This window comes from Ranitomeya variabilis, chromosome 5 (assembly GCF_051348905.1).
Source record: "Ranitomeya variabilis isolate aRanVar5 chromosome 5, aRanVar5.hap1, whole genome shotgun sequence".
Taxonomy (NCBI): domain Eukaryota; kingdom Metazoa; phylum Chordata; class Amphibia; order Anura; family Dendrobatidae; genus Ranitomeya; species Ranitomeya variabilis.
Genome location: NC_135236.1, coordinates 238,645,887 through 238,668,483, shown reverse-complemented (window position 1 = coordinate 238,668,483; position 22,597 = coordinate 238,645,887). Strand labels below are relative to the sequence as shown.

General features: G+C 36.5%; 1 protein-coding gene across 1 annotated transcript; it reads right to left on the bottom strand.

Annotated features, from left to right (window-relative positions):
- Positions 1-6,911: 6,911 nt before the first annotated feature.
- On the bottom strand, positions 6,912-9,462 carry FOXB1 (forkhead box B1). The gene is made up of 2 exons (XM_077260973.1): positions 9,326-9,462; positions 6,912-9,107 (listed from the first exon to the last, which is right to left on the bottom strand). Exon 2 carries the CDS (start codon positions 9,083-9,085, stop codon positions 8,117-8,119), a length of 969 nt encoding a protein of 322 aa, XP_077117088.1. The 5' UTR covers positions 9,086-9,107; positions 9,326-9,462; the 3' UTR covers positions 6,912-8,116.
- Between the last annotated feature and the right edge of the window lie 13,135 nt (positions 9,463-22,597).

Below are 22,597 nucleotides of genomic sequence, written 5' to 3'. Positions count from 1 at the left end.
GCGGTCACGTGACCGCCACGCGACCAATCACAAGCCGCGACATCATCTAAGGACTTTCAAGCACTTGAAAGACCTTAGATGATGTCGCGGCTTGTGATTGGTCGCGTGGCGGTCACATGACCGCTCACGCGACCAATCACAGGCTGCGATGTCATCTAAGGTCTTTCAAGCGCTCATTCTTAGGAACAGAAGCTGCCGGTTACATCGGTAAGGTCCAGGCTGCGTCGGAGAGGTGAGTATATCAATATTTTTTATTTTTATTCTTTATTTTACACATTAATATCGATCCCGATACCGATTCCCGATATCACAAAAGTATCGGATCTCGGTATCAGAATTCCGATACAGCAAATATCGGCCGATACCCGATACTTGCGGTATCGGAATGCTCAACACTAGCTGTCACACCAGATATTGAAAGCAAAGGTTGGCAAATTTTGCCACTCTCAAACTTTTGATATCGTTGTCATCAATAAAATAAATTACAAAGTCTAGTATTGTTGATTGATTTGTTAGATTTGTTTCTTTTTATCTAGTTTTAGGACATGTGTGACAATCTGATTTAGTTTTAGTAAAATCTTTTTAAATCTCTAATTAATTTAACATATTTAACTTGATTATAGAAATTAAACAAATATGATTTGAATTCCCTGAGATCTGCGGATCCTGTCAAGTTTGAACAATGTGAGATTTGATTCACATGAATCATCCTAAAATGTCAGTTACAATTTTATACTTTGTAGTTGATTGTATCGGCTGTAGAGAGATGTTGTATGGGTTTCCATAAATGTCTCTTTCTCTTTCTCCCCCTCCTGCTTTCTCTTTCCTTCCTTCTCATCAAACTCCTGTATTCACTGTAAGGCCGGCGTCACACTAATTCTAATTCTCAACAGGCATTCAGTCAGGCTGCCGTCATACTATCAGTATTTGGTCAGTATTTTACATCAGTATTTGTAAGCCAAAACCAGCAGTGGTGATAAATACAGAAGTGGTGCATATGTTTCTGTTATACTTTTCCTCTAATTGTTCCACTCCTGGTTTTGGCTTACACATACTGATGTAAAATACAGACCAAATACTGATAGTGTGACGGCAGCCTGACTGAATGCCTGTTGAGAATTAGGTAACATAACTCTAAGTTCTCATCACACAGCCCAATTCACAATAACATCTTTCTCCCTGTAAATATCTTCTAATTTCTTTTGTTTAGAGGTACATGCTTGTCCCCACCAATCACTCCTATTATATCTAGTTTTAAGGAAGTTGAAAAATAACAGGATTCACATGTTCATAAGGAGCATCAGGACTACCACGTATTGTCCTACTTCAGAAATTTTACCCACCTAGCTCTCTTTCTCTCGCTCTATCTTTCTTTCTCTTTTTCCCACATCTCACTTCCAACTTACTGAAGCCACTTAAACACATTACAAAAGCAGCATCCGCTCTTAGGAAACCTCGTCTACTAGTCACATCATTTCAGCACAATGAAAATTACCTGCAAATCAAATGTTTAGGAAAAAATCACCAAACCTAAGGAATTCGAATTTTCAAAAGGTTCCATCAGCTCGATGTGATTACAATGAAATCTAGAAAACATTTAGCAATTTCTATAAAAATAAAATATAACATATACAATGTTTCATCTGGTTTTACAAACATTTCCTATATGTATTGATTTGTAACAGTCATGTCATCAATAAACACTAGTGACCCAGTGCCATTGGAAGCCATGCATGTCCATGCCATCACACTGTCTCCACCATGTTTTACAGAGGATGTGTTGTGCTTTGGATCATGAGCTGTTCCAAGCATTCTCCATACGTTCTTCTTCCCATCATTCTGGAACAGGTTGATCTCAATTTTATCTGTCCAAAAATACTTTTCAGAACTTCTTTAGATGTTTTTTTGAAAAGTCTAATCTGGCCTTTCTATTTTTAAGGCTGCTTAATGGTTGGCACCTTGTGGTGATCCACCTGTATTTGCTATTATGAAGTATTTTCTTTATGGTAGGCCTATACACTAAAATAATTATTTCCTGAAGAGTGTTCTTCACTTGGGTGGATGTAGTGAAGGGGTTATTCTTCATCATTGTAAGAATTCTGCAATCATCCACCACTGTTGGCTTCGTGGATGTCCAGGTATTTTTTGAGTTACCAGGCTTACCAATGCATTATTTTTTTGCAAAATGAAATCAGATGACATGTGCAAAAAAAGCTGTGGGCTCATCGCTGGAGCCCGCATCAAACAGGGGGAGGCGACCTTGGACGTACCAATACGTCCAAGGTCGTAAAGGGGTTAAAGAGGTTGCCTGAAATGTTTTTTTTTTCTAGGCATTGCATGGTATAACATGTATAACATAATTAATAGAGGCATATTCAACTGTTGTCATCCCAATGAAACCAGGGCAGACTACTCCACTTGTCAGTGATGTCTATAGAAGCAACTAATTTATCAGCTAGATGTCACGGGATCGCTAAAGAATGAGATTGCCTGCAGCGGTCTGGTGACTGGAACAGCATTTTATGAGATGTTTCTCTGACTATAAGCTGTTTTATTCACTGACTGGTGCACTGGATCCATGGGGGTGACAGGAGGTGAATATGCCTCCATTTACAATTTTTTAAAGGAGCCAGACAATCTGTTTAAACTGCTTATTATGTCAAATACCATAGTAACCAGTATGAATAACTTATCTCCTTTATTTGCTGGAGGGTTTATCACATTCATTAACCCCCATGACATTTCAGTAAGTAACATGTCCTGAACTACCTCAAATTTTTCTTTTGTTTTAATTGCATTTCTTTTTTTCTTAACAATCATTTTTTTCTGAGTTGTAGCCAGCAATTTAGTTCCTGCACAAATATCTACTTCCTCACCCCCCCATGTAATAACATCACTGACCTTTCCATAGAAACTATAGTAGCTCAGTGACCTGTTCATGTTGGTTAGTGGGAACATTACAGGTTTATCCCTGTAATTATATACATGGACTAGTAGTCACTGCACCAAACAAGCAAATTCACCTCCTGCTTCACGTCACAGCTGGTTTATTCTGCATGCTCTAGCAACCAGAGTAGGCAACCTAAGTAGTCTCAAAAGCATTCTTTGCAGCATAACTTAGATTATTTTTGCCACTAAAAAGGTATCATAATGACAAGATTATTATTTTATTTCTCCTACTGAGAGCAATCAATCTTCTATCCACGATAGACCTCCGACTTTATCATATGTTACTGCTGCTGCAGTATATTGCAAGGCTGCCAAGCGCTATAAAGGTGATAAGTAACGGGTCTAAATCTGTTGCCTTCAAGTGGGAGATTATATTAATTAATTAATTAATTATCACTAACTACTTGTTAAGTAATGTGTGTTTGGTAATAGGTCTAGTAGTAGAATGTATATTTATTATATCTTATGTTGCTTTGAAAAACACTGTCTTAGTAGTGTAAGGAGAATGCCATGAAGCCACAAAGCAGACACTTCATACAATCTGATGGTTTTTACATCTATGAATAAGAGGAAAAACATTTCAGCCTCTTCCACTGTCAAATAATTCAATAATCCTATTGTACATTAGGAAAATATTGTGTTTTTGTCCATGTTTTCTGTGGTCTAAAACATCAGTTTCATATGTCACACAGTTTATTATCTTCACGTGTTTGTATGCAACTAGTGAATTATTAGTTCTATAGAGGTGATTACTTTTCTGGGATATACCGTTAGGTGCACATAATGACTTTACAACTCCTGTAACGCTTCACAGGGATAAGGTCAAAATCTAAAAAGCGCACGTTATAAGTAGAGACATACTCAACTGTTGTCACATTGTTCCAAATGATGTCATATTAAATGAATAAATACTATACCCTGTTATATTGCTGTAGACAAAGTAGCCTAGATGCAATAAAAACATTACATAAACACTATATTAAAGGTGAATAGTTAACAAAGGTAATAAAAAACGAATATATGTACAAAACAAGGCAGTTGAACTACATGAATGTGGAAGCTCAGTATAGTATTTGTGGGAAAAATGACTCTTCAATTTACAGCAACTGTAATAATTTACATTGATCCCAACAGAAAAATACAATGCAATAAATATGTTTTTTGCAATGCTTTTCAAAATTACCTTTTTTTCTAATTGAAAAGCAATATCTGTATGGAGGACATCAGCTAGTGTAACTAAATGTGATAGATAGATAGATAGATAGATAGATAGATAGATAGATAGATATGGGATAGATAGATAGATAGATAGATAGATAGATAGATAGATAGATAGATAGATAGATATTAGATGGAGAGATAGATATTAGATAGATGGATGGATGGATGGATGGATGGATGGATGGATGGATGGATGGATGGATAGATGGATGGATAGATAGATAGATATTAGATAGATATTAGATAGATAGATGATAGCTATGAGATACATTTTATATTATAAATATAGCATTCTAAATTAAGGAATTTCATTTTCTAGCTACAAGGCTCATCTTTAGTCTATTAATCTAACACTAATTTCCACTTGATATAAACCTAATATACTGGTACATAAAGGAGATAAAACCTTTTCCCTTTAGAAACTGTCCTATCTCCAACACAATGTGAAAGTGAACATTACAGAGTTTTTATTGTTTCTGGAAAATGTTACAGGTCTGTGGGCCAATTGGTGCCTGTAAAATCTTTACACTATCTTTTTTAACAGAGGATGCCAATATAACTTGCACTGTAGTGCAAACAAATCCTAAAAAGAGGCGAGATAACATGAATTTAAATTCCAATGGGGTTCCTGTGCTGGTTTCCTAGTGCACCAGTCAGTAATGTGTTTGTGGGAATTCAGTCTTTTTGTCTGTAACAGGGGGGAAAAAAGCTAAATCTACATCGGTGGCCCAGTCTAGGTTTGCCATTCTTTAGGTTTTCTATTGATGTGAATGAAGTGGCCTGGACCTTTTATTTGATCTACTCAATTGCATAAAGTGACAGAATTCTAATATATTTGTTTAATGCACTTCAATAGGATTTCACTTTCTAACTTGCACATAAAGCCCAGACTTTCTAATGTGTTACCTACTCTTGGCACAGGGACATATTTCATATAACCTTGCCAATGTGTTCAGCAGAATTTAAGAAGGTTTTCCAAATCAAAAGTTGGCTATAAAGAAACAGATGTGAAGTTAGTGTGAATTCCTATAGTGAGGTCTGAGCCTATTGTAGGGGCACTGCAGGAGGTCCTGAGGGTCTATTTTCCATGCTGTAATTGAAACATATTAATTAGGTAATTTGTTGTTAGTTGGGTGAAAACAAATAAAGGACTCAGAAAAGACTGACATGGGGTGTTTTGGGATTTTTCTTTTATATTTTTGCTGTTTGATTTATTATTGTATTATGAGGCCCATTCATGCTTCTCATGCCATCAAATGGTTAAACTGCTTCCCTAAAATCGCTAAATATTTCTAACTAGCTGCATCAAATAATATTATAAATGGCAACTTTTTGAAAGTTTGCGATATACAATTATTCTGTTATTTACGTTAATTATCTCATGCCAGATTTGGATTTTTTTCCGCCTTCCCTAAAAGTGTTTATTGACTTTGGCCGAGAGCCACTGATGAGGATTAAAAAAAAACAAAGCTGTTGATTCATTCAGCCGTCAACCTACTTACTTGTTGATAAGCTTGAAATGAAAGTCCTGTTACCCAGAACAACAGTTTGGTTACAGATTTTTTTCACGTTTTCACTTATTCTCACAATGCAGTACACCAAGCATGTTCTCAATAGGGCTTCGACAAAACTTGGTGTAAAAGCCCAAACGTCTTTTAAGAAATCTCCAAAATGTTGCAAAATAGTTTTAAAATAATATGGAGTAAAAATTAAGTTTAGAAATTTACTAAAATCAATTAAAACAAGTCCAGTAGATAGATGTATCGCTTGCATTAGTTGATATCTTGTAGTCTGCAGGTGCCACTTTAAGATGACATGCGTCCTACTGCTCAATATATCATGACGGTCATAGTGATATAAGGTTATTTATTATTGTTGTGATTACTTATAATATCATTTACCATCTCTGGACCCTAATGCTTTTATAACCAATGTTTTGATTTGCATGAATTTGTAGCATTTATTTATTGTAGCATTTATTTAGTCCGTCCACAGGGACATAAAGCAGAAAAGCAAAAAGTGAAGTAATTCTCATTTGCCCCATGATACTGTAACATATTTATTTTAGGAGAAATGTGCTTTCACTTTTATATAGTGATGTATTCTTTATTCTTTGGCTCCTCTACTATAAATAAATACTTTTTTGGCCCTATTCTTAATTTTAATTAAATTTGTCCTTTACACCACATTGTCTGTTTCTGGTTTGGATAACTAAATGACAAATATAAATATATATATATATATATATATATATATATATATATATATATATATATATATATATATATATATATATATATATATATATATATATATATATATAATTTATAGCCATATAATATTCTCTGAATGTCCCAATTTTATCACCTGAAGTATGACCCTTTACATTTTGCAATTATAAAATAGTCTAAACGCTACTGTATAAGCAGATATACCTGTTAAGATACCAGTAATTTATACTACATTCACATTTTTCCTGTTTAATTGTGCCTCAAGCTATTAAATGCAAATATTCGGAGTTCAATAGCAATCTATGTTTGATTTAATTAAGATGAAAAAATCTTCAACTTGTGGCCACTTATTCCAATAAACAGAAACGAGATAAAAATACTAATAAAGAACTGCACACCTAATACCCACATAGCCACGATCTCACATATACACATAGAAAAGGAAATAAACAGAATTCAACTTAATACTATATATAAAAAAACTAATACAAAAAGACAGACCATCATGTTGAATTAACATTTTAATGAGAAAATATTATTTGGACGGCTAGGTTCATAATTTAACGGCGACACTTATTTTTGTAGTCTGACATACACACATGCTGTGAATAATAACATCAATAAGCAAATGCCATGCCTTCTGTACAACAAGGAGACTGAGTGGTCATTTCTTTACAGCTCAGATGACAGTAGGATCATTTGGAATTAACGTAAATTCACCGTACACAGCAACAGTACACTTGTGGGATTTTTTTTCAAAATTATTATTTTTTCAGCAAATTGCCTAAATCAAAACTGTAAGTGGGTCAAATAAAAGTGCATTAAACACATTTTATATTCATTCATATTCACAAACATTTACAATAATTTTAGGAAGTTTACGGGAGGGCTCCCCCTCTACCCCCCAAAAAAAACTGTGTTTCCAACCTAACTAGGGATATGACCCCTAACTTTAAAAATAAATAGATAAGCAATTTCAGTTCAGTGATATTAACTGATCGTTTTCCAGTGCCTTAAAAATAATACTAACAATTGACAGCCAACAAGTACAAGTGAATGGTTTGCTTTCTACGCTCTATATGTACATTAGGGCAGTATACGTGTAAACATATTTCTCTTATCAGGATAAAGGGTTAAATATATTATGCTCGCTTTCAGTGTTAGTGTTAGTGTTATGTTTGAAACTAATTAGCAACTTATATAGCTGTGCACATACATGTATTTGTTTCTACATGTAAGCAAATTAAGTCAAGATGATAAATCTGGCCAAAATAATCATTCACTGTGTCTTTAAGTACAGAAGATTGGATAATACCGCAATGCATATTGCTAATATTATAGACATCCTCTAACCATTCCATATGAGTTGCTGCAAATGTATGTGCCTTTTTTCTGTTTCTTTCTATTTTAGGGGGCACTAATATAGATATGTGCTCTTAAACTCTATTACCTGAAATTGCCTGCCCTTCCTTTCTGAAGTACATTGATTATAAGATGTGCAAAAGTGTCTTTGAGAATGGCATTCTTAAGCAGAAAAAAGTTTTCAAGTGTGTGAAGTCATGAACAAGAATACAAAATATCACATTAGATGAACAACTATCAAATTTCACAAACAATGTTGACCTCCTTGCCGGAATTAGTCTTTTGCTTTGACAGGGAAAAAAATAAAGTGAGTAAACTTTGGAGAAATGATTTGTGTTGCACAGTCCTTCACGTTAGTGCACTGCCACAGAAAGTAGGGAGGTGGGTGGGCTGGTGAGAGTGTCACTCGGTGTTGCAGGGCTACTTTGGCTGGTTGCTGTTTGGGGAGATGTTGGGCTCAATGATGGAGAAGAGTTTGACAAAATAGCTGGGATATGTGTTGGGAGTGCTGGAAGTGTTGGCATAGCTGCTGGTGTAGGTTTAATAGGAACTGGAATAGCAGGCAAAGTCTGTCCTCCATGACAAAGTGGTTTGATAGGCACTCCATAAGCACTTACACTGTAATCACTGTTAGCCATTGATATAGGTGTGGTAGTGTCTATCATGCTGGAACTGTACATGTGATGCCAACCAGTGCCAATGGGGCTGCCAACTGTAGTCAATTGGTTGTGAAGAGGATAAGCAGCTGACATTGGTGGCATTGTGGAAAAGGCAAGTCCTCCTGGCATTTTATATTCTCTGGCAATTATATTCTCAATAGCAAAGGGATGTTTAAAGCTTGATGTCTGTGAGACCCCCAGGTTATATGTTGACATCTGTGGCAAATGGGTACCAGAGGCAGCCAAAGCACTAAGCCTAAGCTTTGCTTGTTGCTGTAAGTACTGTGCTGCATCTGATGGTTTAGTAGGGGCAAGATGATCCGATTTCATTACCTTGAACCTTTTCCTACGCCTCAGGAAACTACCATTTTCAAACATATCACCACAACTTGGATGAAGTGCCCAGAAACTTCCCTTGCCGGGCTGATCTGGTCTCCTTGGTATCTTGATGAAGCAGTCATTGAAGGACAAGTTATGTCTCAGAGAGTTCTGCCATCTTTGAGTGTTCTCCCTGTAGTATGGAAATCTGTCCATGATGAATTTGTAGATTTCACTCAGGGGTAGCATCTTCTCCTGGGAGCTTTGGATAGCCATGGCCGTCAATGAAATATATGAGTAAGGGGGTTTTTGATCACTGTATGTGTTTCTTCCTGGTCGAGGCATCTTCAATATGGTCACAGGTAATCTATATGTAATCGAGGAGAGGTCACCAAGTCAGCTTTTTAGATAAAATCACAAGTACATATGTAAATTATTATCATTTACAAAATTGATATTACTATAGTTACTTAACAGTAATAACTCTTCCATATATTCTATATATATAATGTTTAGTTAAGTAAACCTTTATATCACTTTTCTTGGGTTATAAAGAACATAACAAGTATAAAAATACCATCATACCTTCAACTTTCTTGTAACAACTTGACACTCTGCATCCGGAATGTAGCAACGAAGAGGTTTCTTCCTTTCCGAAAACAAAATCCACAAGAACTAGCACTTTCTCGTTTTTCAGGTCTTAATTCAATTCTTAGCCAGCCTGGACCCTTCTTCTATAAACTCTGATCCTCTCCTTAGCATCAGGAATAAGCTTCTTTTCTATGCAGCAGTTGAATGGAAGCAGAGAAAGTATTTCTCCTTAGCTGGGTGGGAGATAAGCTAAGTAGTTGTGTCCATGTCCTTCCTCAAACCATCTGATAGTTTTATGTGGTGACATGAACAGAAAAGACCCCTGTAGAGGCGCTTCATTAATGTGCCACTTCTTTGCTATCATATGACAATCGCCTTGGGAGGAGGAGGAGGGAGGGAGCAGAGGAGAAGCAGAGTAAAGAGGAGGGGGCGTGGGGGAGAGAAAGGAATAATCTGGTTTCATTTACACCTATTTACATGGACACCTTGGGCCAATAGAAATCATTTCCATTTGAAGACAAGGCAAGGGGTGAAAAGGCTCAGCAACCGGAATTGAAGTGTGATGGTACCCAGTAACAGTGTGTGTGAAGGTATGCACCAACCTTCCTGTGTGCATTGCAGGGAGCTTAGTCTGCAATTCACACTTACAAATGGAGCTACTGAGCAGTGGGATGTTTGACATGGAAATTGCTTGGCTGTGGTATTCTGTTTGTTCTATATTGTTATCTGATTTGTATTGTTAGCTAACTTAAGACAGCGCTTTTACTTTTTTAACAAGAGGGGGAGGGCACCTGTTCTCAGGCCAATTCAACTAATTCCTAAGTTTTACTTCAATGTTACTTTTTTCTTTTTACTTTTTTTTTCTAGATGTGGCATTTCTGTTATTATAGATAACAAATACATCCTTAGGAAGTGCAAGACATTCATGTGTAAATATTATCTTGTTACTTTTACTGCCAATTGCATTATTTGTTGTATTTTCCTTAATAATGAAATTGAAATTGTTTTTTCAAACTACATTTGTTTTTGGATAATACCTAACCGTGTAATTTGAATGCTGAAAATTATTGAACATTAATGTGGCAATCAATAATTTGGCTAAACAAACTTTTGGGAACGCTTGTAAGTAGATTTACATTTGTGCCATAGGTTAGATTGCTAGAATAATTTTATTTCACTCTTCTTTTAAGTAGTTAATTCAAATGTCATGTCCATCAACCCAAACGTATGTAAATTGCGATAGACGTATAGCAGACGCATTAATGTGAAATTAGTGCCTAATTCCTAAAGATCAATATCTTGATTAATAGCATGGTATTCGATGTAACACAAGCTATCAAGTTATAAAACACCAGATTGATCCATAAAAAAGGAGTCTCCAAGGGGTGGAAGAGCAATTGATTTGATTCTTCTGCTATCTTGTTCTAAATCCCAAGGGGTGTCTCTGATAATCCCTAATCATTCAAGCTCATAACAACACTGTAAACTAAACAGCTGCTAAGCGGCCAGATGTGAGGCTGTAAGACACACATTACAGCTCTACAACAACAGGCGTGTTAATGACATCGCTAATGCAAAGCAAGGAGGTAGTGTTAGACTAGTTTCCCAGCATCATTCATATTAAGTAGGTATGAGATGAGAACTTTAGGAATAAAAGCATTTAATGTACTGAATACAATGTATATTCCTTGATCTTCATAAAACAATGCCAGCACAGAATGGTAAGTCTTCAAACAATTATCTAACCATAAATGCAACGTGTGTACAAATGTCCGCTTGTGCATGTGTATTAGCAGAATTCATCATTGTCTCCACTTCATCTCCGCTGCTTTCTCGTTTAACCCTCCCTCTCCTTACAGAGCGACACTCTGTGATTCTGCTGCTTCTCGGAGACAGAAAGGGTGACTACAATGATATTAATCACAAGATTCTCGTAATTCTGGCTATTCCTGTTGAGAGAAGTTGTTTGTTTCAAAATACCCAGTAGACATAATCATTATTGTGTCAAAATAAATAAAAGATGCACACTTGTTCAGCTTGGTCAACAATAAATTCACTTTTAAATTGTCCCTAAAAAGCAAAATATTTTCAGCTCAAATTTTATTCTATTTTTTAAGTATTTGTTTGATTGCTCCAAGTCGATGATTTGTGAATGCCTCACAGTTATATAGTAATAGTAATACCATGATCTCAAAATATACAAGACAAAAACAGTTATTAGTCAAAATGTAAAGCCAAGTGTGATAAAAATGCAAAGGACTTGACTTGATTATTACTTATTACTATTCAGATTAATATTATAAGCGCATTTAATATTGTCAACAAGTGGTTTTCATTAGTTGGATGTTTGCAAAGAAAATCATTTAATTTGTAGCTACAACAAAATGATGAAAAACAATGGCTACTGCTTACTAATAATAATAATTATTATAACCATAATAACAATAATAATAATAATCATTATTATTATTTATAATAAATAATATTAAATAGTATACATTTGTTTTTTAACTCTTTAAAATATTAACATTGCATAAGTACAGATGATGTGTTGGGTTTAGCTGCAGTCCTATGTAAACCAATAGATAACACTTTATCATTTTGCTTTGGATGATAAAAATATTATAGGGTGTAAAAATGACAATCTTAACTCTAAATAATTTGCATGTTTCACTTTTGTTATTTAATAATCTGCTAAGTCAAATGTCTTGTTTAACTTATCAAGCAATCTATTCAAAAGCATGATCGAAGCATATACTTATTATTTGCATCTAGATATAGATATTATTTATATGTGAGTCCAGTAGCTAACAAAAAATAGAGCATAAAAAATACATCATTTTTTTTCTTCATCCATTTATCTATGTGTTATATTCCATAAAAATAAAATTGGTTCATTTATGAGAAGAATTATTTATGGATAGAAAAAAAACTTTTAAAGAACTATTGTTAACACGACGATAAAAATGAGCAAAATATTAAAATTATTGAAAGCAAAATCATAAATGCGTTCAATGAGATGAGAACGTTGGTTGGGTAATTCCTAAAATATAAGTCTGCACTATAACATGCTTTAGACACCAATGTAGAATAAAAACCTAAAAAAGCCTATTAGGTTTGAAATCTAAAGAATTATGTCTTTACTTACCTGAGAATCACATAGCTACACAATAATATAAATAATATACATAATGCAATTTGTAAAGTGTTAGTATTTAGATTTATTAGTACATCGGTAAATATGGTGCTTCTCTGTATTAATACTGACTTTGCAGGACAAAAGATCTACATCATTAAAGGTTTTTTTAGACTTTTTCTTGCTGTTTTCTACTTTTTGAGAAGTTTTAAACCAGTGTTGAACATAAGAAATAATCATTGGAATAAACGTCAGCACTACAATGTGATCAATCATTGCCTCGCTACTTACCTGGGAACTTGACTGTTGCTACTAGTTTATATGACTGTATTATTATCATCAATCATTATTCGCATTTTATTTTTACAACTTTTCATTGTCTATGCTGGGTGTAAATTACTCCTCTAATGTGGTATCTTTAAGCCCAGAGGGCTTTGTACAATTAGATGTAGCTCACAAAAGATATGTTGGGACAAGCAAAACATTAATGACAGTTTTCTTTGCTGACCAATAAATCACCAAATCGTTACTTAAACACGATGAATTTAGGAGATTAAACAATTTCATTAATATTGAAATAGCTGCTGGGATTCAGATGACTTACTTGAAATGCAGAATCACGTTTCCCAATATTAACTGAAGCACTTGAGCACTAACACAATATGACCTTCTAAATTCAGTAAAAAAAAAAGAATTCATTTACAGAAAGCCTTGTCTGTGTTTTTAAATATATTAATTCCTCTTTACGGTATTAACTAATGATATTCTATGGATGTATACATAATTGTGTTGCATACGCTCTGGGAGAAATGGGTTAATACATTACATACACAGAAATGTAACTATCATGTATATGGATAAAAGGAGATCATAGGACTAAGGGATTAAAATAAATTAACTCACCATAGAATTACAATCACTTTTCATCTGGGACTGTTTAATTGAATGATTCAATATATTTATACTGTTAATAATGCCACAGTAAATTAAGGTGATTTAAGATGATAATTTATTGACTTTTCTAAGTTATTTTTTTCTTATTATTTTTTTTTACTATTTATGTTTTCTATTTCTAAAAAATAAAAAAAGAAACAAGCAGAATTTTTTTTTTTTTTTGCATTTTTAATATTTCCATCTTTTTTTGCTTAAGCATTTTATCAATTAAATTACTCATTTTTATTATCTCTTTAAAATGAATTTTTTTTTGACACATATACCCAAAGCAGGGAAATAGATTGGTTATCAATCTAAAAAAAATGTAAGGTAAGCGATCATTTATTTCATGTCTGTAGCAGGTGTAAGTTTACGGTATTAAGGTCTGTGGAAACTGTAATTCTATAAGAAGGAACATTTAAAAAAAATATGATTAGATAATATGGAATAATTACACAAAATCTTCTGAATTAAATGTAACGGGAATAAGAGTTTAATATGTTATTGACTGAATGTGTTATTTCATTAAAATAATCATATGAAACAACAATATATTGCTCTTTTAACGTTGTTCTTTTAATTATATAAGCCTGGGTATGCATTGAGAATCACATTTCAGTGCAGCTCATTGCTCTTAATAATGGAATGAATGGGATGTGAAATGTGTGTACTGGGTGTCTTTTAAAAGTGAACTTATCTCTTTGTAAAGAAATGCAACACAAATAAAAAAGAGGCTTTCTTGAGACTCATTTAAATGAGAAGATCCAACTGTTGTGGGGAAAATAGAATAAAATACACATAAGTCAATTATATCAATGTGCAAAGCAAATGGGAATCTTCTTCCAACCAAAGCTATTCAGTCTTTCTATCATGATGTGTAAAGCTCAGCTTTCTGCTTGAAAGGACTGCAATAGACTCCTGTTTTCTCCAAAAGCAGGACCCCACACGTTTACAGGTTTGGCAATAATTTATGCTAATTTCCCTTCAATAAATCCACAATTCGCTTCAGTAGCATGCAGCCTGTTCAGATGGCCAAGGGAGAGGGGCATAAAAGTGGCTAACACAATATTGGTTTTCATTCTGTAGGTTTTCAATGCAGGTGTGAGCATATTGTGCGCCCTGGATCTATCCTTTAACTCCAGCAGAAGCTAAAATAGACTAGCCTTCCTTTTCAAACACATGTTAATATTTACAATATAGAATTGGGGAGATGTTAAGCAGCTTCTTAGGGTCTCCTAGGCTTCAAACAATACACAGATCCAAACCAGATTTTTCAACTTGAAAGTATCCCCCATGCATTTCCAGTTAAGTCCTAGATTATATTTGATGAACTTACTTGTGCTCCCTCTGTTTACTTATTGACACTGAAAAGGGAGCTGATAGAATTGGGTTTGGGGACTGGTTTCTTTTGTTGTACTTGAAGGTTTTTTGAGTTTACCGAAGTGATTTCTCTGCCTATGGGAACTAAGAGCATGGACCAAACCCTTTGTTGCAGAACACTATTTAACAAATATACCACATTGCTGTGAGAAGCTACTTATCTTTCCTTTAAATGGGGCTTTGCTGCTTAGCATAATCTCTATGTCCCCACAATGACCAGTGATTCTTCCATACTACAAATTTCTGGAAATGCACTTGTAGCAGGTAAATATAGTAGATTAAAGTATAAGATTTCGTAAATGTAGTATTTTTCTAGGAATAGACAGAAACTTCACTTTGGTACATACATACATAGCAGATTATGTTCTTTTATTGGGAGTGAATCCTGCATACAACATACATTTTTGTATACAATATGTACTAATTATTTATTATATACTGTATTTATATCTATGTCTTTGTATATTTTGTTGTTCTAAAGTGTACCTATTTTAGGGTTTGTGCCATTGTGAACCTAATAATCTATTGTTTCTTGTATTTTGTATTTTATATTTCCGCCATTTACATATTGAGCTATTGTTACCTGTCATTAACTTGACTGTTGGCAAGTTCTTGCATGTTCAACCATGTATTCCATATAGAAATATACATGAGAAATCATTATTGAGATTGTAATGGAATATTATTTATCAACGCAGAATGAGAAGATGATTCTGTACCTTTCACTGAATGTAGCTGCACTGGTAAGTGTAATTCTTACTGATCACGCTACCAAAGATCTCTATTCCTTCCACTAATTTGTATTTCAATGTTTTATTTGTTTTGCTCTACATTAATATCACTTATTGGTGATAACTGAAATGTATTATTCTTTTATATTGCTACAAAATTGTACATTAGATATGGCTTTATAAATAGCTATATATTTTTAGTAATTATAATATGCATGACATTAAATGGACATTCTCACTAGCTAGATAACACCTATGCACAGAACAGATTAAAAATGTTTGAATGCTGGAGATTCGAATGCTGCGACCCTCATTGATTCTGAGAAAGGGTTTCAAAAATCCCATATAAATGGAGCGGAAGTGTGCATGCTTGACCACCACCCCATTCACTTCTTTGTGACTGATGGAAATAGCTGTCTCCATCATCAACTGAAGAAGTAGATGGAGTGGTATTCATACATGGACATTAGATAAATTCGCAAGTGACCCAGTTGGGAACCAAGTTGTCAGACTATCAGCAATTATACAAATGTCACATATCCAGTATACAGGCAATAAACATATTTAGTTGGAAAACTCCTATAAAAACGTTCTTGATCAGAGTACAAATTTGACATAGAAAGTGCTGGAGGAATAACAAACCCTAGCTCAACTTACAGTGAAAGCTCTATAGGTTCACATCAGTTATATATAATGCAATTATTTCTGCAAAAAATATGACCAATAATCTACAGGAATTGGTATATCCTAACAGGTTGGATTAAAAAAAGTAGTACATTTACCTTACCAATCTTCTGCCATTTAGATTTTCACACATCTCTGATAACCAAGCTCATCTCTGTTTATTCGATACTAGCGATGACAATGTTAGTGTGTGACTGTTGTAGTGCTCACATGTCTGCACAACTCATCATCACTTGAGGTCAGGAAACAGAGACTGGCTGGGTGACCAGGGATGCCTTGATAATATAATTTGCATCTATCAATTTTGCTGTACATTCACAGGCAATTCTCAACAAATTCCAAAACACCAGAATTTGATTGTTCAAATATCAAACCACTTTCTTAAATACTGTATTTGGCTGTCACCCCGCTGCAATGCAGGTAGGTACAAGTTCCACTAGATGGCAATGGAGTAGAAGGAGGGCTGCACCTAGACAAAGCAGGCCTGTCATGCAGCAACGAGGCTACCACTAGGCGGCAGCAGGAGAGTCAAACAAGCCAGTGCAGTATAGTCAGTAGCGCAGTACCAAAGGAATAGACGAAACAGAGTCAGAGACAAGCCAAAAGGTCAGTAACAGTCAGGAGCGGATAAGCCAAAGACAGAAGCAGGTCAGGATACAAGCCAAGTCAAAACCAGGGAGTATATACGTAAAAGGGGAACCACTAAGTCAATACAGACATTGGGGAAAACAGAGATATGGGTTAAATAAGCTAAAGCAGCAGGATAAATCAGGATATACCAGAGTCAGCTACACACGCTGTAGGCAGAACTATAACTGGCACCGCCTGCAGGATGCAACAGCAATAAATAGTGAAGCCTGAAACCAGACTGAGGCTGAGAAAAGTTAACCCTTGACATGATCAGAATGGGAAAAGGGGAGACAGAACTCAAAACCCAGTCTGGATCATGACATCGGCATTATGCAAATCTTTCTGTCTCTTCATGTGATCACTTCCATTACTCCTTGTTCTTCTTTATGCTAAAGATAGATCTTAATAACAATGCCTATATATATTGGTCATTGTGCTGCTGCAGAATATATTTGGAGCCAATAAGACAACTCCCTGGGAGTATTATATGATAGATTAGAACTGGGTGTATGTCTCAGTATTGAGGACACTATTAACATTGACCAAATCCCCAAATCCATTAGCTGAAAAGCACACCAAAATTGCAAGGCAAATCCACCATGCTTCCCTATTGTATGCATGCACTCATTGTTCTGCTCTCCAGGCCATCAGTAAACAAGTTGCGTTTTGTTACAGTCAAATACATCATATTTTGACTGATCAGTCCAAAGCACCTGCTGCAATTTGTCTTGTGTTGTGTTTTCTTGCATAGTTGAGTCACTTGTCCTTGTTTTCATGCCAAAAGATGCTTAAATATATTTTGGTTTCAATTCTTCCATGAAGACCACTTCTGATCAGACTTCTCTGAACAGTAGCTTGGTATAGCTGGGTCTCACTGTTGCTGATAGTTCTGAACTGATGGCACTGCTGGACATTTTCCGATTTAAATGGAAAGTAAGTATAATGTGTTTTTCAGCTGCTGTACTAAGCTTCCTTGGCCGACCCCAGCGCATGCGGCCCTCACCATTGCCCTCTTCTTAATTTCCTTAATGGTGAGATATACAAGCAGATACTTATTCATCATGCAATACTATCAAGGATGCATCTGATTGGCTACAAATTTAGTTTGCAGCAGTACAATGGCCATAAACATAGAGCTAATGTTATTATGAACTATTTTCAGTGTGAAAAACAATAAATCCTGGTGATAATATGGCCTCACAGAGCCCTGATCTCATCATCATTGAGACTGCCTGAGATTACATGAAAATACAGAAACTTTTGTACAATACATCAAAAAGAAAAATACCTGCCTAGATAAATGGCAAAGCTTCAAATCAATATAACCATCAAAAAAACGAACCTAGAAGCTATTTAGCCATAAAATAACAAAGTTTTATTAAAGACATACAAAGGTACAACATCAATAAACAAAAATTAAAAAATTAAAAAATGGAGGTAGAAAATATGCAAAAAAACCACCAAGAGGTAATACAATGCAATGATGTTAAATATACACAGGGTTAATGAACAAGTGTTTAATTCTAATACAAATGTGCGCAAGGATCAATTTAATGGAGTCCAAACAAGGTACTTCCCTTCGCCAAAAAACCCCCCACAATGTTAAAAATGAGATAATAAATGGCACTATGCGCATATAAATATAAACCCAGGCATATTAATAATAGGGCCTACCAAAGAAAATGCAGACTCCAAAAAACATGTGGCATTATATATTTTGTATGAAGGCTACAGCAGAAATCAAAAAGAATATAATCCTTAAATGAACAAAAAAATCATACAAAAAACCAAAATAGTTTAAAGTGCATACAGTGATCTAAGTAGTATAGCAGCCTATATAATATAGTAGCCTACATAAAGGGAATATAGTCCTTAATGTATAATGAGCCAGTCTCATACCAATAGTAAAACTGATTGGTTTTGTACAAGCCTACATCCACAGAAGATATTTTTAAAGTTCTCTAAGATGTATAGAAAACGCCCCTGCTAAGTTCCTTCAAAACCTATGTGCAAGTGTAGATTGAAGAATGGACGGTGTTCTTGGATTTCTCTCAAGTAGATTAATTAGAAAGTGACTTCCAATGAGCAGGCATGATTTGATGCTGTTTTGAAAATAACCGGAAGTCACATCAAATATTGGTTTGATTTAGATTTCTGTTAGTTTGCCATTATATTTCGAACAACTTCCTTGCAAAGTTCCTTCAAATCTTGCGTGCAAGTGTACCTAGAAGAATTGATGCTTTGATACTATTTTGAAGGCAAAGGGTGGTCACATCAAATATTAATTTAATTTAGATTTCTGTTTTGCTCATGCACTATGCATTTTGTTAATTGCTAAAAATAAACTATAACTATTTCTATTTTTTAAAAGCATTCTATATGAATATATACATACACACTGTACTCTGCAAAGTTTTAGGTAGATGTGAGAAAATTCTGCATTGTAAGAAAGCTTTAAACAATGAAAGTGTTAAAAGCTTATTTTTCATCAATTAACAAAATGCAAAGTGAATGAACAGAACTTAAATCTAGACAAAGTCAATATTTGGTGAGACCACCTTTTGTCTTCAAAACAGCATCAAAGCATGAGAGAGAGATAAGCAGAGCAAATAATAATAATAATAATTTTTATTTATATAGCGCCAACATATTCCGCAGCGCTTTACAACTTATAGAGGGGACTTGTACAGACAATAGACATTACAGCATAACAGAAATCCCAGTTCAAAACAGATACCAGGAGGAATGAGGGCCCTGCTCGCAAGCTTACAAACTATGAGGAAAAGGGGAGACACGAGAGGTGGATGGTAACAATTGCTTTAGTTATTTGGACCAGCCATAGTGTAAGGCTCGGGTGTTCATGTAAAGCTGCATGAACCAGTTAACAGCCTAAGTATGTAGCAGTACAGACACAGAGGGCTATTAACTGCATAAAGTGTATGAGAACACGATGCAAGGAAGCTAATTATGTGTTGTTTTTTTTTTTTTCTATTTTTAATAGGCCACACAGGGATAGTTAGGTTAATGCGTTGAGGCGGTAGGCCAGTCTGAACAAATGCGTTGTTAGGGCACGCTTAAAACTGGGGATTGGGGATTAATCGTATTAACCTAGGTAGTGCATTCCAAAGAATCGGCGCAGCACGTGTAAAGTCTTGGAGACGGGAGTGGGAGGTTCTGATTATTGAGGATGCTAACCTGAGGTCATTAGCGGAGCGGAGGGCACGGGTAGGGTGGTAGACTGAGACCAGAGAGGAGATGTAGGGTGGTGCTGAACCATGGAGTGCTTTGTGGATGAGGGTAGTAGTTTTGTACTGGATTCTGGAGTGGATGGGTAGCCAGTGTAATGACTGACACAAGGTAGAGGCATCGGTGTAACGGTTGGTGAGGAATATGATCCTGGCAGCAGCATTCAGGACAGATTGGAGCGGGGAGAGTTTGGTAAGAGGGAGGCCGATTAGTAGAGAGTTACAATAGTCCAGACGGGAATGAATAAGAGAAACAGTAAGAGTTTTTGCAGAGTCGAAAGTAAGAAAAGGGCGAATTCAAGAAATGTTTTTGAGATGCAGATAAGAAGAGCGAGCCAGTGATCGGATGTGGGGGGTGAATGAAAGCTCAGAATCAAGGATGACCCCAAGGCAGCGGGCATGTTGCTTTGGAGTAATGATTGAACCGCACACGGAGATGGCAATGTCAGGCAAAGGTAGGTTAGTAGAGGGAGAGAACACGAGGAGTTCAGTTTTTGACAGGTTCAGTTTCAGATAGAGGGAGGACATGATGTTAGAGACAGCGGTAAGACAATCACTGGTGTTTTCTAAGAAGGTCGGAGTTAAAGCAGGAGAAGAGGTGTATAATTGGGTGTCATCAGCATAGAGATGGTACTGGAACCCAAATCTACTGATTGTTTGTCCAATAGGGGCAGTATACAAAGAGAAGAGGAGGGGGCCTAGGACTGATCCTTGAGGAACCCCAACAGTAAGGGGAAGGTGAGAGGAGGAGGAACCAGCAAAACATACAGTGAAGGATCGGTCAGAGAGATAGGAGGAGAACCAAGAGAGAACGGTGTCCTTGAGGCCGATGGAGCGGAGCATAGTGAGGAGGAGCTGATGATCCACAGTATCGAATGCTGCGGAGAGATCCAAGAGAATTAGCATGGAGTAGTGACCATTAGATTTAGCTGTTAGTAGGTCATTAGAGACTTTAGTGAGGGCAGTTTCAGTAGAGTGTAAAGAGCGGAAACCAGATTGAAGAGGGTCGAGAAGAGAGTTATCTGAGAGATAGCGGGTAAGACGGGAGTGGACCAGGCGTTCCAGGAGTTTAGAGATGAAGGGAAGATTAGAGACAGGTCTAATTAGCGGCACAGTTTTGGTCGAGGGAGGGTTTTTTAAGTAATGGATGTATAATGGCATGCTTACATGAGGAGGGAAAAATACCGGAAGTGAGGGAAAGGTTGAATATTTTTGTTATGTGAGAGGTGACAGCCGGGGAAAGGGACTGGAGGAGATGTGACGGAATGGGGTCACTGGTGCAAGTGGTCAGGCGAGAAGATGCAAGGAGCCTGCTTACTTCTTCTTCAGTAACTGGTTCAAAGTCAGAGAGTGAACTAGATGCAGTGGGGGAGGGAGGACAGTGCCTGGTATGAAGAGATTGGGAGATGATTTCCTGTCGAATGTGGTCAATTTTTTCTTTGAAGTAATTGGCCAGATCGTCAGCGCGGAGATCTGTGGTTGGGGCCTGCTCTCTTGGGTGGAGTAGGGACTGGAAAGTGTTGAAGAGACGTTTAGGGTTATTGGACAGTGAGGTGATGAGGGTGTTGAAATAGGTTTGTTTGGAGAGGTGAAGGGCAGAGTTGTATGTTTTTAGCATGAACTTATAATGGATGAAATCTTCGGGTAGATTAGATTTTCTCCACAGACGTTCGGCGCACCTGGAGCATCGCTGCAGGAAGCGTGTTTGCAGCGTGTGCCACGGTTGTCGCCGTCTGTGTCGAGTTGCTCTATCAATAGGAGGAGCAGCTTCATCCAGGGCACTTTGCAGGGTTTTGTTGTAATGGTTCAGAGCAGAATCAGGACATGAGATGGAGGAGATTGGGGCCAATGAGGACTGCAGGTTCTTCATAAGTTTTTGGGTGTTAATGGCCTGTATGTTTCTATAAGTGTGGAAAGTGGGGGTGACCTGAGCGGGATGGCAGTTCTTGATAGAGAATGAAAGAAGGTTGTGGTCAGAGAGCGGGAGAGGGGTGTTTGTGAAATCATCCACTGAGCAAAGTCGGGAGAACACCAAGTCAAGGGAGTTTCCATCTTCATGCGTTGGAGAGTTAGCATGCTGCGAGAGGCCGAAAGAGGAGGTTATAGATAAAAGGTGAGAAGCAGACGGGGAAGGGGGAGAAGCAATGGGGTTGTTGAAATCACCCATGATAAGGGTGGGGGTGTCACAGGAGAGAAAGTGTGGAAGCCAGGTGGCAAAGTGATCCAGGAACTGATGAGAGGGGCCAGGAGGACGATACACCACCGCCACTCGCATGGAGAAGGGGACTTAGAGTCTGACAGCATGGACCTCAAAGGAAGGGAATACAAGTGAGGGTACTTGGGGGATAACTTGTAAGGTACATTTGGGTGAAAGGAGCAGCCGAACGCCTCCACCTGCTCTGTTGTCTGATCTTGGGGTATGAGAAAAGTGTAGTCCACCATAGGAGAGAGCAGCAGCAGCGGTTGTGTCTGACTGCTGGATCCAGGTTTCAGTAAGAGCCAGGAGATTAAGAGCCTTAGAAAGGAA

Coding starts and splice junctions, on each gene's coding strand:
- FOXB1 (XM_077260973.1), bottom strand. CDS start 9,085: ATGCCTCGACCAGGAAGAAACACATACAGTGATCAAAAACCCCCTTAC.